Source organism: Astatotilapia calliptera, chromosome 10, assembly GCF_964374335.1.
Source record: "Astatotilapia calliptera chromosome 10, fAstCal68.1, whole genome shotgun sequence".
Taxonomy (NCBI): Eukaryota; Metazoa; Chordata; class Actinopteri; order Cichliformes; family Cichlidae; genus Astatotilapia; species Astatotilapia calliptera.
The window spans coordinates 15,567,827-15,584,771 of NC_137431.1; the positions used below are offsets into that span (position 1 = coordinate 15,567,827).

Consider the following 16,945-nt stretch of genomic DNA (forward strand, 5'->3'; position numbering starts at 1 on the left):
ATCAGTACCTAAGAAAACCGAACCGAACAAGACATGTGCTGCCTTTTATCTGCTTGAGTTCTTAACTTAACTGACAATACCCGCATGCAGCATCTGTGCATGACCGCTAGGTTGTGATGCAGCGACAGATTACATGTCCTCAGAGTCATTCCAGGTTGCACGTACGTCTTTGATCATGGTGGCAGTTTCTGCCTCAGCTGAATGAGTGGTGTTGCGGGGATATCTGAGGCTTGTGTCTAATATAGCAGGTTTCCTAAAGGAAATAAAAGTAAATAAATAAAACGCTCTGTACACACAGGTCCAAAGTGAGTCACCGTCAGCCATCCATAAATTCTAACCTGTCTTTCAGGAATGTTTTGAATTGTTGTTGCTTTTTTATTTTTTTTTATTTTAATATTACAAATGATGGGAAAACTCTGCATCTGTAGCGTATGCGCTTTCGATGTCTAAATATAGATTCTCAACATTAACTTCAGCAATCAGGCACGATGTTAGTACGCTCATTGAATGGCTAAACGTGGGTTTGTTTTGAAGAGTTTTGTAAAGTATAGCTACAGATTTGACTCGTTGATCTTGTTGGGCAGGTTGATCCACGGTTATTAAAGAAGAGAGTTAAGTCCTCATCCTTCTTCCTCGTCAGGACTGAAACCTGGCTGCTCATAGTAGATCATCAGAAAACTGATGTAAATGTTTGCTATTCAAGCTCTGCTGGGGAAAAACATTGAATGTCTGTGTACTAAATCCTGAGCCATGTTGTTATGAAAGATTTCTGTACCAACATTAATAAACATAGTAATGATGGTTTTACTTTTGTCAGTCTTGAACATAAAGCAGTATTGTGCCTGTGTTGGGTTATGCAATCCAGAGCAGATCACAGAGGAGACTCCATGGTGCTGTTACAAGTGGAGATATTATTATATATTATATTTCTCATTAGAGATGTTTAAGCTCTGCACACAAAAGCAAAAGCAGTCTGAGCAGTAATCGAGTAGCAAATATAACAGTAATATAGTTATCTAGACTGCAGAGGATTGCTGGAAGTAAACTACACTTTGGGGCAACCTGTAGCCAACGCCCAGTGCTCCACCTACAGCAGGGAGCGGTGCTGCTCAGGTGAAACTCTAAGCTAAACGTCTCTATCGAAAAGCAATCACTTTGACTGAATATTTAAGTGTACGTGCAGCTTCAGGGTATAATGTTCATTAGTTTAAAGAATACCTTTAAAACATTCACGCTAGGTTACTGTATGTGCAGCTGTCTTTGTCAGCATAATTCTTTGTTCTTCTCCAATTAACTATGACCTCCTCCTCCTCTCTGTATTTACCACAGATACGTATCAGCCCTGACAACACCAGCCCGCCTATCCCCAGTGGATTTCCATTACTCATTGCCCCCGCAGGTGCCTACCTTCCAGATCACATCCCCCAATGCCAGCCACGCCATGTCGCTCCCTCCTGCTGTTCACAATCCGTACCCCCTGGAGGATGACCAGCCTCTGCTGCGCCGCTACCAGGTGCCCCTACACGATGCTCATTGCCAGGAGCCTTACCGGCAGCAGCGTCGAACCTATCTAAATGACAGCAGGGGAAGCCTTCCCTCCAGCCCCTACCGGCTGGCTGAGGATGAAGACTATGAGACCACCCAGGAGTATCTGTCCTCTCGGGAGCAACCAAAGAGAAGTGGGTCCAGTGGAACTGGAAGCCGGCGCTGGCGGAGATCCAGACTGAATGGCCACGTGGCCCCACGAGGATACGAGGCATCTCGGGACTATGGGTCTCGAAGCTGTCTAACAGATAGTGAGTCAGAGGAGGACGGCGAGAGCACGCCCTTCCTCAGTATGCAGAACATGAACGCCGAGCCTTCCACCATCTACAGGCCGGCGGACAGTCGGACTTCTAACTCGTCAGGGCGACACAGTGGGCATGGGAACACGCATACGAGACTCACACAGTCACGCTCCAAACCGGACAATACACCGCATTAAAGAGTGATAATGAACCGACAAAAATCAATATAGTATAGACCTGCATCTATAAGAAATATTTTTATTTTATATAACTGACAGATATTCTAAACAAATGAAATATTTATTTTCATTTTAGCAAAAGTTGTCTACTAGTTAACAGCAAAGACTTTTTTATAGGGAAAACTCTATTTATATGTACATTTTGATTTACAGCATAAAAAGATGTGCCAGTTTTTTCACAATGTTAAAAAATAGAGTAATATTGTGGTGCCTTTTGCTGTATGCCGATGCCAGAGGGCCAGTGGAGGTTTTTGTAGCCTTTCTTATATGGACGCCTCATTTTTTTATACACATTTATGTTTTTGTTTTTCCTCTCTGGTTTCCTATTTACTTTCTTTCCAAATTGCATTCTTCGAGAAGTCTAACCCCTTCCATATCACGCGATATAAACCACTTCAGCATAAAGTGTATGTTTACATATGATAATATGATTCGCCTGTAGGGTTTTCTTTTATGATTTGGGATTTATTAGAACGCCTCATAAATGCGATGTAGATTCTTTTCTTTTTTTCTTTTTTTTTTGCCCGCTAACTAATGTCTACCAAGAGAAAAAGAGTCACAGAGAGTGAGAAATTGTGTTGCGTGTGCATAAATGTCTGCGAGTGTGTGTGCGTGTTTGTGCACGCTCGTGCGCACCTGTGTGTGTTGCTTGCATGCGTTTGTGACTGTTAGATGAACTTCACTGTTTGTTGTGGTAACATCAAATGTGTGGGTCTACTGGTGTCTCAGGAGAGTGAGAGTAAAGAGTCTCGGAGGTTCACAGAAAAGTGGTTAATCAGAACAGTGACCCCAGTGTAGGTGAGCAGGCAAGGCTGCTGTAGGGTTGTATGTTATCCAGGTCATTGCTTGATGTGTTTACAGCTATTCTGCCCCTCCCCAGCCCGCCCCATTTACGTCCTTTTTTAAAAAAAAATTTTTTGAAAATGATTATTTCCCAACAGGTTTTCCTTGCTTCAGCCTGGTATGTGGCCAACAAACACTGAGCCGCTTGGCACAGGGTGACCCCTGCTGTCAGAGGCAGTGGCAAAACAAAAAGATTGCGTCTGTTTTCACTCGAATCCCACGCCTAATCATCCTTCTGTGTCCATTCTGTTTTCGTGGCTTACGTTTAAGGCCACCAGCGTCTCAGGATTTCCACATTCATCCCCCCGCCTCCACCTCAAGCCCTGCTCAACCTCTTCCTTAAGTTTAGGTCTACCTAAGATTCAAGTTCTCAGATGCTGAGGACTTACGTGTTAACACGCAGTTACTAGTACCCCGATCATTCCCATGCAGAGAAAAGTAAAGTCAGGTGGAAGCAGCTCAGTGGATCACAGTACAGAGCATACTAGACAATATTAACGAAATAGCTGTGAAACTTTGGAGGATCATATGATGCAAAAATATGCAAACTTTCTATTTTGCTGTTTGATTACATCATTTTCTAAGAGGTGACTGTAGTGTGTTGTGTGGAAAAAAAATGTGATGCCTATAGTGTAGAATGAAATAACATGATACAAATGCATATTTACCCGAGTTATTTTTTGAAAGCCATTATGCAGCCGTCTATCATGTTTTCAGCCTTTCTTGTTCACTTAACGTCACGTCCATTGAATGACTGTGTCTGTGAATTATTTTATCACTCGGCTTAGATCCCTCCACCTCACGTGCATACTTCCCAGTAATAGCCGATAGAATCCAAATAGTTTCTCCTCTGATAGTAATGTGTACTGCTTTGTCTTGTTGACTGATGGAGTCATTTAAAATTTAGCCTGTAAATGATGATTTTGAAAGTGAATAAATTCATTTTAAGCCCTTTGTCCTCCACTGAGGGAGAAGTAAATATTTGAAAGATATCTCAAAGTCACAGCCGTCAGTGTGGCTCGCACAGAAAGGACAGCTGATGTTTCGTCTCTGTCGGTATATTTCTGCTCCTCCTTATTAAAAAATAATGGAATGCTGCAATTAGGGGGGGAAATGCCTTTTAAACACTGATCTGCAATTCTGACTGGTATATGGTAAATGCACAGTGGCATGGCAATAGAGGATGGTCACACATCGGTCACAACATGCAGATGTTTTCATTGAGTTTCTCACCTCTGGGTCTAATTTTGTATGTCAGAAAAGTGCAAAAGAAGACTTCACCTCCAGTTTTAATGTGACAGCCCCTTCACCCTGCCAGTCCTCTCACCCATTTGAGATGCTACCGGGCACGTCCAATCAGCCTCTTCTGTTGAAATTTATGACCCCCCGACCCCACCCTCGCTTGAAATGTTTGAACACCTCTCCTCTGCATGTCCTTGTGGTCAAGGTTAGATGGGTGCATGGTTTAAAAAAAAAGAGATTTAAAAAAAAAATCACACAAAAAAAGCAGCAGACAATTCTTTTCCAGTCAGTGAAAGTGTATTTCATTTAACATTCAGCAATAAAAAAGAACCTTTCCCCATGTCATTCCTGAAATATGCTAGAAAAAAGAAAAAACTTGCGAGATTGTCATAGATTGTAAAATACAATGAAAAATGAATCCACCTGTTCATATGAGAAAATAAATCTTTATTCATATCATTTTACGTTGTAGTCATTTCTGTAGACCGCCTTGCTCTGTATTTTGATTCATCTCTCTCTCTTTCTTTTTTTTTTCTTGGCTTGGGGTTGGACTCGTCTGGCGTGCGCAAGGTGTCTCAGGAGAACACGCATAAAACCTGACAGTGAAATAAAATCTATTTAATACAGTGATCGAGGGTTTATATGTTGCCACCAAAAGGTTTTAGATAGCAGTTTCATACAGTTAGTGCCAGACACACACAACAATGCATTTGTTGCGTGAGAGCAAGAGCACTGGCGAACTTTAACTATTTCAAAGAGGAAAGTACGAGCCTTAAATTGAAAACATACATGTTGATATGAGGCTATAAGTATGAATCTATTTATTGTAAATCCTGGTTTGTTTGGGTTTTTTCACTCCAGACGGATCTTTTAAGGAACACGAACCAAAGCATACTAGTATTGTGACGCTGCCTTTTTTGTTAATCATGGATGACTCTATGGCCAAAATATCAACTGTTCTGATAAATGAGAGTAGCTACAATATGTGAAATCCAAGTCCAATATTTAAACACTGAAAGACAAAACCTCAATATGGTCAAGATTTCATTTTAGATTTAGTTTTCCACCTTTAATTTTTTTTTCCTCACATGGATACCTTCCCGTGATGGGAAGTTCAGCTCCTGCATTGGCATATATGCACCACTAGATGGTGTCACAAGCAGCAAGATGCGGAAGTCTTCAAATCACAAGAGTTCACCCTATGTAGGCGTGAGTGGTGCTCCGCATCAGCACTGTTTCCTCCTTTACCAGTAACATCCCCCCCTCACATCCGTGTAACAGCAGTAACTGAGAGAAAAGCAGCAAATCCGCTGAACCGATTCAAGGAAAGGGACGAGACCAAGTAATGTTTCCATAATATTCACTCTTATCATTCTTTTCGCTGACCACCATCCGTTTAATAACTACATTGATAACTACTGCATTACATTTTTGCTTGCGTGATGATCGTTTTCCGGGTGGTAACTGTGAGAACTCAAGAGAGCGGCGTTAAATCCAGAGCGTGCAGCGTGCTGAGAACAAAAGTAGTTGAATAAATTAAATGGACTGAAATCTAAGAAACTACATTTCTCAGAGGCTGTCTTATGAAAAACACAAACAAAATCCTCTGACCCATCCAAGCTACCTGCTTCAGCAACAAAACACTGATCTGCCCTTCAAACATTAACTAGGGTGTTCAATTTTTAAAGAGTGGGGGTTCATTTCACATAATTCATGGGAAATCTGCCTTTACTCTTGTGTTCACAACAACAATGCTATAGCAAAACTGTGTGTGTGGGGGGGCAGTGAAAAGCAACGGCATGTCAGATTCCTGCTGTGAATCTATTTATTTAGTTTTTATACTTTGTGCCTTCTGTTGTGTGGCTCATCTGCTGCTTTTATTTAAATCCAAATCCTTGATTTCTTGTTCTGTCTCGTTTTAGTTACTTCAGCTCAAAGTGACTCATGCCAGATGAAGTAGACTGAAAGGGGTTTTACTAGTATTTGTGTTCAAACGTCCATAAAAAAGACAGACTTTGAGATTTAAAAAGGATTATAAGAAGTCTTGATTTAAAAGACAAAAAGGCAATTGTTTTCCAATACGGGCTTGTGTATAGAACAATAAAGATACCAGTGGATGCCGTCTTTAACCTGTGAAAGGCTCAAATAAAGAAATCGCTCTACACATTCAAAATACAAATAAAAAATAATAATAATGACATGTGCAAAGTAAGATTAAGATCCTGAAATCTACTGATTGTCAGATAAACAGGTCTGATTGTCCACAGCGTTCTTTTCACGGTGGCGTTCGCTTCGGATTTAACTCATTTGTTCACAAAACGAAAGAAAAAACATTCGTCCAGCAATCATAAGGTGAACCAAATTTGTGGAAATCAAACAGAGAAGAGATAAAAGTAGCACTCACTCTACTTTCATTAACATGTGGAGTACAAAAACACTCAGGCAACAGGCTTTAGGAGGTTTGCCCCGGTGTCTTCCAAGATTATTGTTTCTTTTGGTGACATTTTGGAGCGTTTCCCAGATCCCCTGTGTGCAAAATAGAAAATGCAAATGTGGATACATTATTTTTTTTCTCCCTTCTCTCCCTTTCTCTTTCTCTCTTCTAGTCTTATGTGCTTTTTTTGGCCTTGAGTAAACCATGATGATTTGCTATTTGCTGTATACGTTACCCTCGAGTCCTCCTGAGTTCTGTTTCTAAAATTAATGTTTTGATTCTGGGACATGCAGAGATAAAATAAAAGGAACACATGCTGCGTCCTGGAACTCAATCTTACCTCTCCTCCACATCTTGTATTGTGTCGGGAAGGGGTGTGCCAAGCGTTTCTGGAAGAAATATAACAGCAACCCCACTGAGGATTGGCGCCCCTCCATAGATTAAACCTGGTAGCCAAGGTATGTAGTCTCCCGTGAGGCGCACCATGGGGGCCACCATAGCTCCTACACGTGCCATACTGGACACCAATCCCATGCCATTCTGACTGAGAGAGAAGACATAAAACCATAAAACAGCTGCAAACAGTCATAACTACACACTAGTAAAGTCAGAGATTGTGTCAACAGAGGGTCAGTAAATATGTAAATTATTTTAGTGATAGTAAAGAAGTGCATGTGCAGTCTTAGACTATTAAAATGTCATGAAACCATATATTAGAGCAGAGATGTCATTATGGGCCACATCCAGCCAACGTTGAACTTAAGTGGGCCAGACCAGTGAAACTCCTCAAACTCCTCTTTATATCAGTGTAAAGAAGTTTGTCTACACATTTAATACCTTAGATTTCTTAATATAAGAAAAATCAGCACAATTTCAACGGTACAGTTCAGGTTTTCTACGTGACAAAGACATTATTTGGAACTCATTGCTTAGACCAGTGGTTCCCAAACTTTTTTTGCTGGGCCCCCCTTTGTTTTACAAGAAAAATGTTCGCGTGTGCGCGTGCACAAACACATCCTCCAACCACACACACCCATATTTTGCTCCATTGCGGTTTATTTCACACCTCAAACATTTAGTAAACAATTAAGCAAATACAAATAAACTGCAATAAATTACAGGTAGTAAGAAAATAAACTACTAACTCTTTTATGCTACGTCCACACCTACACGAGTATTTTTGAAAACGTTTTGCGCCACGTTATTGTTTACCGGAGATGAATTGCAGAATGGCAGATAGAGACAAAATACTGTTAATCTGACTATCTTCGGTTTTTACAGGCTTACATATACACACGCAGTTACTGTCCCTCTATTTAGAAAGGCAGAGGCATCACGGTGTGATTATTTTACGTGTAGTTGTTATTCCCCCGTGTAATAATATTCAACATTGCTATCAATTCATTTTCGAAAAATGCCTGTCTGTGCAAAATGGGTTGAAAAACATAAACAAGTGTGAGATACTGTTTGTCCGTGATTTAGACAGGGGGAACAAATCGTGGCAGGATCAGCCTGATATTATTTGTATCCCACTGTAACTTTACTGTATACAGAGCTAACATCTCCAAAATGTCAGGAGTAGTTAGTCATTACAACAAGTGTGTGTGAACTAAAAATCAAGAATGTGGGACACTGTTTGTCCGTGATTTGAAGCCCCCCCCCCCCCCCGGCCCCACACTTTGGGAAGGTCTGGCTTAGACCTTCAGTTTGAAAACATAAAAAGTCTGGTAGCACTTTATAACATGACCTGTGAATAATTTGCAGGCAAGTTAGGTTTTTGCAAAAACGTTCAAACGAGTACACTGTTTGTACCCTGTACTTGTTTCACTTGTTTGCAAAAACCTGACATGTTGCCCACAAAATGCATGTAAGTACAGGGTACTTACAGTGTACTTGTTCATTATTTTTTGCAAAAACCTGACTTGTTGCCCTCAAAATGCACGTAAGTACAGCGTACTTGCCTGCAATTTGCAGTTCATATTATAAAGTGTTACCAATAGATTTTCCAGTTCACAGAATTTGTAAATCTACTACTGTATAAAAAACAAAAAAGCAGCCACCCCTGGATTAGCGATTATCCTTAGTTGTTGCTCTTCAGCGAAACCTAGATTTCATTGTTAAACCAAAGTCATCTAGGTTTCCTTGCTGATAGTTTTATGGTTTTGCCAGATGAGACTTACCGAATAATGGTTGGGTACAGTTCTCCAGTGTAAAGGTAACAGCAGACGAAAGATGCAGCAAGACAACCTTTACCCACAACAGCCAGAGAGGTCCGCAGAGTTTGTTGATCTGCAAAAAAGCGGAACATCCATCAGGTCACTCACTTGCTTCTCCTCAGCCTTATCTTGTGCACATGTCTGTGTTCTGACATACCATAAGGTACCAGCAGGTTGATCAAGATAGTGACCCCAGCGATGATGAGAGCAGCAGACTGCGACGGCCGGCGCCCTATATAACTCATAGTCACAGCGATGATGATTTTAGCTGGTATGTCAACAGCTCCAAAGATCACTTGTATCAGGTAAATATCCACTCCAAACTTTTGCAGATCCATGGAAAGGCTGTAGTAGGCAAAGCTGGTTGATAACCTAAATATAAAAATACACTTGGTGTCATTGCAGTTTCACAGAAGGTGCTGTAAATCTGTCACTGAGTGTTTCTACAAGAGCAGCACACACACACCAGGCAGCTGCCAGACAGACTGTGCTAATCCTCATGTAGGGTGTGCGGAACAGATCCAAGGCAGTGTAGGAGCCCTTTGACATGGACAGCTCATTCTTCATGGACTCCTGGAGCATCTGTGCACAAAGAGAAAACATTGTTAATATACAGTCTGTTTATGTGAAACACAGATTTATCCCAAAGTTTAAAAATATTCCCTTACCTTAATGTCAATTTTTTCTCCCTCATCACACCGTCCGTTAAACTTAGCCACACTTTTAAGTCCCTTGATCGCCCAATCAGGCTTATTCTTTAAGGCCAACCATCTTGCGGATTCATGAAACCACCTATAAGGAATATTGGTTAGGTTTGCTACATTTTTTAAAAATGTTTTAGCTTACATTGGTGACTATAGTTGAAACTTTTCAGTTCAATGATTGCCATCTCACCATGCGTAGAGGAAGAACACATAGAAAGGCAAAGACACAGCCAGGGTTAACCACCTCCAGTCCCGGATGTAGTAGGCCATCAATGCCAGGATCAGCTGGCCCAGTGTGTAACAGTAGCCACTCATCGTGCCCACCACAGTTCTCACACGAGTGGGGATCCACTCAAGAACTTGAAACAGATGAAACACATTTTCATAAGATTGGGAGCCCATGTCATCAACATCCCTTTAGTCAAGTAAAATAAAGGAACTAAAAATCATACTGAGGGACAAGCTGTTGAGTGCTATGCCAGATAGAGCCATGCCACAACCAAACCGGAAAAAGCAGAACAGAGGGAAGGAAGGAGAAAATGCAGCACATGTTCCAGAGACCGCCATCAGAAGGTAAGACATGAGCAGGAGGATACGTCGACCATATCTAGAAGACATGAGGGCCATCGGTGAAACATTATTTGACTTGCTGAACTGTTTATTATTCATGCCACTGGGCAATTAAGATTTTTCTTTTCAAAGACGAGTCAAAATATTACACATTCAGCTTATTGTATATTATTGGTGTTACTTGTCTGCAAGGCTTCCGAAGAGAAACGCTCCCACAAGCACGCCTCCCATGTAGATGGTTTGTCCCATTTGCTTCAAAGAGTGCTGGTCACACACTAAATGCCACTAGCAAAAAATGCACATTACAACATATGAACATCTGCACTGCGATGACAAGTTGACTGAAACAGTGTGATAAAAATGCAGTTTTACATCAGATATGATTGTGGAGCTTCTGTCAGCCATGTTGTACGTCCAGCCATCTATGCATCCTTGCAGGTCAGCATCCAGATCATCCACACTGTTTCCCTCATTTCTCAAATTGGAGGTCCCATTTTTATCCAGGAGGTGCCACTGTGGAACAACGTAACGCTGGCACCTGTGCAATTTTCCTCTGTGGTCCTGTGGTACTGTGATCCGCAAAGCTTCCTCTGGGCTCAGCTGGGACTGTGAGAGATTTGAGTGAGCGCTACAGTAGTGAGGAGGCACCGCAGCCACAAAGTTTTGCAGCAGGTTGTGGCTGGCCAACATAAGGATGGGTGTGGAGAGGAGGGTTACGTGCACGATTTGGAAGCGGCCTGTGCTGCCCACCTGCTCAAGGAGGTCGCTGAACCCCATGCTTTTGTACAACTAGAACGCTAGAAGGTGACTTTAATGTTAATGGCACTAGATTATGCTGTTGTTTCCCAATGAACTTGGTTCCGGCACCTGTGACAACATTGAAAAAAACACTGGTTGTGAAAAACAACCACTGAATGTTGTGATAGTGTTAAATATTAGAGAGTTAAACAGACTTACCTGCCAAGTTAGTCTTCTCTAATTAGATAAACTGGAAAAAGAATGCACAGTGACTATGTTGGTTACTGTAGCATCGCCATTAAAACAATTAATGCAGCTCAAATGAATGCTAGCAAAGTGGTCCACAGACAGTCCTTAAAAAACAAAGCTATAAATGCTAAATAAAGTTAAAGTCGTCTTGTTGCTGCACCATGGAAAAGTGAGCAATCGGCTCACAAATTCCAAAAGCTTTCCTGAAGTTTGGATTACCTGAAGTACACTGTGAATTCTTGAGGTATTACCAGCTTGTTCTGCGAAAGCTGAGGTAGAGTACTCTTTGTTGTAAAGTGGCAGCGTCAAGTCCTTCACTGCAACTGAGCTTCAGCATCAAGAGTGAGCACATAACTATGCTCAGCTCGCTGCTCTGAGATGCACTCCCTGCCCTTTAGTGACTACATAACACGAAGGGCAGTGTGTGCGCACAAACGTGTGTGTGTGTGTGTTCATACGTGTCAGGCCGGCTGAATTTGATTTTCTTTGTCATTTTCTTTCTTTCTTTCGTTTTTTGAAATATTCTTTTCTTTCTTCTTGAATTGTTCGCAAATCAAGCAAGGGCCGGTTTGCTGGTAATATATGTACAAAAAAGGTATACGACACCTTTAAACAACTGAAAAACAGCAAGTATGTGTTTGACTTGTTGCATCATGCTGATAAATATTCAACTATTTGAAAGATCTGTAACAAGCTTTTGTTACACAACAGAATTAGCAGTCAACCAGTCAATCGTAAGGTGTCCTTCCATTCGTGCAATGCAGAAGAAAGGCTATGAGACAGAACCATTCATAAAGGGCAAAAGAAAAACAAAATCTTTTTCCAATTATTTGTTTTTCATATTTGTATTGCGCTTATGGAGTCGATGTTGCTATCTGAGACTGCCTGGTGTGTGTCTTGGTGATTAGTTATGAGGAATGTGTGCTCTTGTGTAAGGATCAGCATGAGATGTCAAGACGAATGAAGCTGCAGGTGCACCAAAGCAAAACAATAAACTTTGCATTTTTTCAGCTGCGAGTGTGTTCAGGAAAAGATTTGTCCTTAGATTCCTTTTTATTTGATGTATCTGCTGTTTGAGCCTTAAAAGTCTTGTTTTTTCACAGCAGCTGAAAATAAAAATGAGAAAAAGATTCAAAGGACGTCTTGAACACTCTCTGCATGACCTGTGAAATTTCGAGAACGTGAAGCACTGTTTTACATCCAGGCTTAATGTTTTACAAAAACAGGCTGTTCTGTCAGTCTGGATTTAAATTAACAATCAACAAAAGCTGCTCTGGACATGTGGACGGATAACAGAGTAACCAGAAAGGAACCAAACTGAGGGAAACACTCAGAATATCAATGAAGGTCTAGGGAGATGGCTTAGGTATCGCATGCTTTTACTTAAGTTTATGGCTCACTAAACAGCCAGTCATGGACAAAACAAAGGCAGCGGGAACATTTCAGAAGAAGAAGAAGAATTCCTATCATATGCTTAGATTTTATTGCTTTTAGTGCAGTGCTGCCTGATCACAAGGATCCAGTATTCATTTTCAGACTTCTCCACTGCGCACAGATTTCAAAATTTCTCCAAATTCCCTGACTTTTTTGATTATTTTATTCACTGTAGATGCTTAGATATTTAAAGCATACATAATTAAACACATAGGAACATTATTTGGAACATGCTCCACAACTGTAGATGCAATTTTATGCAGATTGCAGAACCTCTGCCCATCTTTGTTTCTCTAATAGTTGGTCTCTTTAAGATGCTACTTTATACCCAATAATGTCACTGATCTGTTATTTTTCCTCACTTATTTTTGCAGCCTTTTGTTGCTCGTGTTACAACTTTTCTAAGACGTCACCACCATCAAATTCAAAATGAGCTAATATTTCTTATGAAACAGTAAAATGTGTACATTTAAATATTTTTATGTCCTTTTTTTCTATGCTCTCTGAATACAGTATAGATTTACGACATTTGCAAATCCCTACATCCTTGTTTTTGTTTTACATTTTACATAGAGTCCCAAATGTTTTGCAATTGGGGTTGCAAATACATATATGTATATATGTATCATTTGAAGCCACTTCTGCAAAGGATTCGCTTCCAAACCCACAAGCTATATCAGTCTCATGGCCCACACACAGATGTGGGGATCCATTAAAGCAGCATGGATGCATGTGTGCCAAATGTCAGCTAGATGCGACCCTAGAAAAACAAATGAAAAAATTAATATGGATAACAATATTAATATGCATTCATAGGGAAATGAACTAAATATCACTCTGAATGCCAAACTGTCAACTATGGCTCTGACCCAGAGATCACTGTGACATCAGTGTCACTTGCTGAGTTGGTTCTTTAATGCAGGGCTCAGTTTAATTAATTCACTTTCATCTTGGTTTCAGACCTGCCAACTGGAAGGACACTTTGAAACAGAGGTCAGCGCAATAACATGTTGAGACTCGAGAGGTGTGCGTGTCAGCCTCAAAGCCTCTGCAGCATACAGTCACCCATATTTACCTTTCTCTGCTCAGGTTCACAAAGACGTTGGGAATTTCAAATGGAGCTGGATTCCAGCTTAAAGAGGACCTATTATGCTCATTTCCAGCTCCGCATTTTTATTCTTGGACTCTACTACAGTAGCGTTGCGTGATTCACAGCTCCAAATAATCCTTTATAAATGATCCATTTATCCTTCACTGGGTTTTGGTGCAGTCATTTAGTTCATCCACTGGATTTATGACAGAAAATAGGCAAAGTGCATTATAGGTAATAATAATAGTAAGCTTTTTAATATAAATTGTAAAAATAACAACTATAAATAAATATATATATATATATTATTATAATAAAAAATAACAGCTGCAGTAACTAATTTTAGACCAATAGAAATGACACCCCGATTTGCAGCAGCGGAGAACAAATGAAAAATTTGCTCTGGTCACTTCATGGAAGATGAGGGGATAACCTGATGATTGCAATTAAAGTGGCACACAGACCTACGCATACATTTTCATGACAGTTCAGAGGAGAAACAAAGTAAGGAGTCATCATCAACGGATACAGTAATCAAGAGAAAGAAAAATACAACAGCAACACCATCTTTATTTCAGTTTATCCTGATAAAATCGAGTTGTAGGGTTTACTTACAAGCAATGAAAAAACTTTCAGTATTGAAATGCTCAAACCTCACACCTGGAGAGACAGATACAGCCTGAATGAAACATCTATCGCAGGTTTTAATTCTTTAATTGCCAGATTAAAAAATGCAATCAAATAAAGTAGTAAAAGTAATCAAAAAGTAATCAGAGGTAGAAAGCTAACAACGTGCAAAAAAACTGCAGATGTGTCATCAAATTACAGATCACGGGGGACTAAATCCACAAAGTCTGAAAAAACAGGAAATTGCCATTTGAACAGTGAAGAAAAGGTTTCTTTTGTGGTTTTCTGAAGATGGTGTATTTTATGATATGCACTTGCTAAAAAGATAGACAAGCTCTAAAGGTTAGGGATTTATCAAATTTATTACATCAGTAAAATGTGACAAAACATGTGCATCTTCTCAATGTTTACCTCTTCCTCAGTTAAAACCTGTTAAACATAAGTGGATACGTAACACTTTAACTTTCAGTTAAGTACCAGTACAAAGATTATAAAAACAGTTTAACAGAAGTCTGACCCCACGAACCGTTTCAACATTAAATAGAACATAAGTTACACAAACTGTCTTTGTCTTTTCCCACTGACAATCTGTGTATCTTTAATGAACTGCAGTAATCACTCTGACCACTTCTTCTGAAGTTTAGTTTTAGTCTTTACTATCAGAAGCTGTTCTTGCCTGGTTCCTACACTTTTTCTGCAACAATTTGTTTTACCCAGCTTCTTGTTGCTTTAGCCTCCTATGCTGTAGTTTTTCATGTTCATTTCTGGCCACCCAGTGATTGGTTGAGATAATATTCAATGTTTGCTGTTTAATGCAGAGAGATTTCTTTTCATGCTGATCAGTGTAGATATAGTTCTGCTAACGTATATGTCATATAAGATCAGTTTTACAAGGTACGCCAAGAAAAGAGCATCCATACTCACCATAAAACCATATTACAGTAAAACTCAACCTCAACAGTAACCCTGATAGTACTGGGGGTGGGAGGGTGGGTGGGGGGCTGTTCTTTCTTTTCATTTATAAATACTATAATGAGTTCACAAGGCCCATTTATGTTTGTATTCTTCACTGTAACAGATTGAATTTTATGGGGTAACTGCATTTCACCCAGTGAAAAACATGCCTGTGCAGCTGCCCAGGCAATGTGTGCATATTCTCGCCACATGAACCTGCTCTCATCTGTGAAAAGCACAGGTCGTCATTGGTGGACCTGCCAATTGTGGTATATTAAGGCAAATGCCAGTTGGGCTCCATGGTGTTGGGCAGTGAGCACAGGGCACAATAGAGGATTTTGTGCTCTCAGGCCACCCTCACAAAGTCTGTTTGTGATTGTTTGGTCTGAGACATTCACATCAGTGGCCTGCTGGAGGTCCTTTCGCAGCTCTGGCTCATCCTGTTCTTCCTTGCACGAACAATCAGATACGGTCCTGCTGATAGGTTAAGGATCTTCTATGGCCCTGTCCAGCTCTCCTAGAGTAACTGTCTGTTCCCTGGAATCTCCTCCATGCACCTCATTTTGTGCTGGTAGATACAGTAAACCTTCTGACAATGGCACATATTGATGCTCTGGTCCAGGTGTCATCGCATGCTACAAGCAGTTGCACTGACCCTAGCCAAATGCAAAACTACTGAAAAAAATAATAACAAAGCAGCTGAAACTGATTAACAACTCCCTCTGCCTGTTTCCTGAACAGACCAACATCCTAGAAGTTTAATGACTGATGCTATACTCTGATTAAAAAGTTTTCTTTTAATTTTTTTGAGTATTATATATCACTTGGTTCAATAACAATGTCTTATGTTAATTTCTGCTTTTTGTAACCTTGATCGCTCAGTGAAAGATAAGCCTACCCCTGTAGCATGTCCGTATGTGATGAGACAAATTAGATTTGGAGATGTATCTGTAAAATTTTTAAGAACTGAGGGACTGAATGTAACAAACCCAAAAACAGGCAGAATGAACAGTCACAGCAGATTTATTGTAGAACTCCAGTGATAACAATGGGTAGGAGTTAACTGCTCAGAGTTGCAGCTGGCAGTGTTTGGATTCAGCTGGTGGATGTGAATAAGAGAGATGGACAGGCAGGCGTGGTAGCTGATGATGTGAAGCTCTGGTACCAGACAAAGGATTTGATGCACAGGAACTAACAAAGACTCTTAGGAGGTCAGACAACAAAGCGACAACATTATAGAACTACAACTTGGACGCAGTGTTGATACCATATTGACAAACTGAACAACTGAGTCAAGAGCAGGAGCTTGATTGGTGGATTAGTCTCATGTAATCAAGTGAATTGGCAGCAGGTGTACGCCACATCCTGAAAACACACACACACACAAACAGAATACTCCACTCACATCTTGCTTCCTGAGCTGCAAGCAGTAGAGGTAAGGAGACCTGAGAAGCGAGGCAACCGGCATTTAACAAAATGAGGTGTCTTTGTGTCAGAGCTATAATTTTAAAGCAGCGTCAGTTTATTAGAAACACATGCTGCACAGTTGCAGAATCTTTGCATTCTCTCGTGTCCATGTATCTTTGTGCTATAAGAATAAAATGAAGTCACTCAGTTTCACTGGACATATTTGAGGAAGGCAGGATTTGGGTTTTTCAAGGTCCAATTTCTTTTTTTCTTGTCAGGTTTGGAAAATTCATTCCAAAACATCACACCTGGAAAGACATCTGTGCCTAAACACCTGTGCCATTTGGTAGATGCTGTATTACCCTTTTATTTATGCACTTGGCTGATAGATCTAGGTTTGTCAGCCAGGAT

At 40.4% G+C, this 16,945-nt stretch overlaps 2 protein-coding genes across 6 annotated transcripts in view; one reads left to right on the forward strand and one right to left on the reverse strand.

The window, feature by feature from the left end:
• nrg2a (neuregulin 2a) overlaps positions 1-4,570 on the forward strand; it is a 78,768-nt gene extending 74,198 nt beyond the window's left edge. For all 4 annotated transcript variants that reach the window (XM_026182111.2, XM_026182112.2, XM_026182116.2 and 1 more), the window contains one exon: positions 1,330-4,570. In XM_026182111.2, the coding sequence (XP_026037896.1) occupies positions 1,330-1,984 (655 nt within the window). In that variant the 3' untranslated portion in view covers positions 1,985-4,570. The remainder of the gene's footprint in view (positions 1-1,329) is intronic.
• slc22a6l (solute carrier family 22 member 6, like) lies at positions 4,390-11,402 on the reverse strand. 2 transcript variants are annotated; one of them, XM_080307081.1, is made up of 13 exons: positions 11,242-11,402; positions 10,993-11,023; positions 10,408-10,902; positions 10,217-10,320; positions 9,918-10,072; positions 9,656-9,824; positions 9,430-9,553; positions 9,228-9,343; positions 8,919-9,133; positions 8,726-8,834; positions 6,886-7,089; positions 6,516-6,637; positions 4,390-4,707 (listed from the first exon to the last, which is right to left on the reverse strand). In XM_080307081.1, the coding sequence occupies exons 3-12, from the start codon at positions 10,810-10,812 to the stop codon at positions 6,550-6,552; spliced, it is 1,689 nt and encodes a 562-aa protein (XP_080163207.1). In that variant the 5' UTR covers positions 10,813-10,902; positions 10,993-11,023; positions 11,242-11,402; the 3' UTR covers positions 4,390-4,707; positions 6,516-6,549. The 2 variants fall into 2 exon arrangements, with proteins under 2 accessions (XP_080163207.1, XP_026037902.2); XM_026182117.2 differs by having other exon boundaries at positions 4,390-6,637.
• Between the last annotated feature and the right edge of the window lie 5,543 nt (positions 11,403-16,945).

Coding starts and splice junctions, on each gene's coding strand:
- slc22a6l (XM_080307081.1), bottom strand. CDS start 10,812: ATGGGGTTCAGCGACCTCCTTGAGCAGGTGGGCAGCACAGGCCGCTTC. Junction 9,825..9,917: donor ACTCAACAGCTTGTCCCTCA/GTATGATTTTTA, acceptor ATCTGTTTCAAG/TTCTTGAGTGGATCCCCACT. Junction 9,344..9,429: donor GAGAAAAAATTGACATTAAG/GTAAGGGAATAT, acceptor CTTTGTGCACAG/ATGCTCCAGGAGTCCATGAA.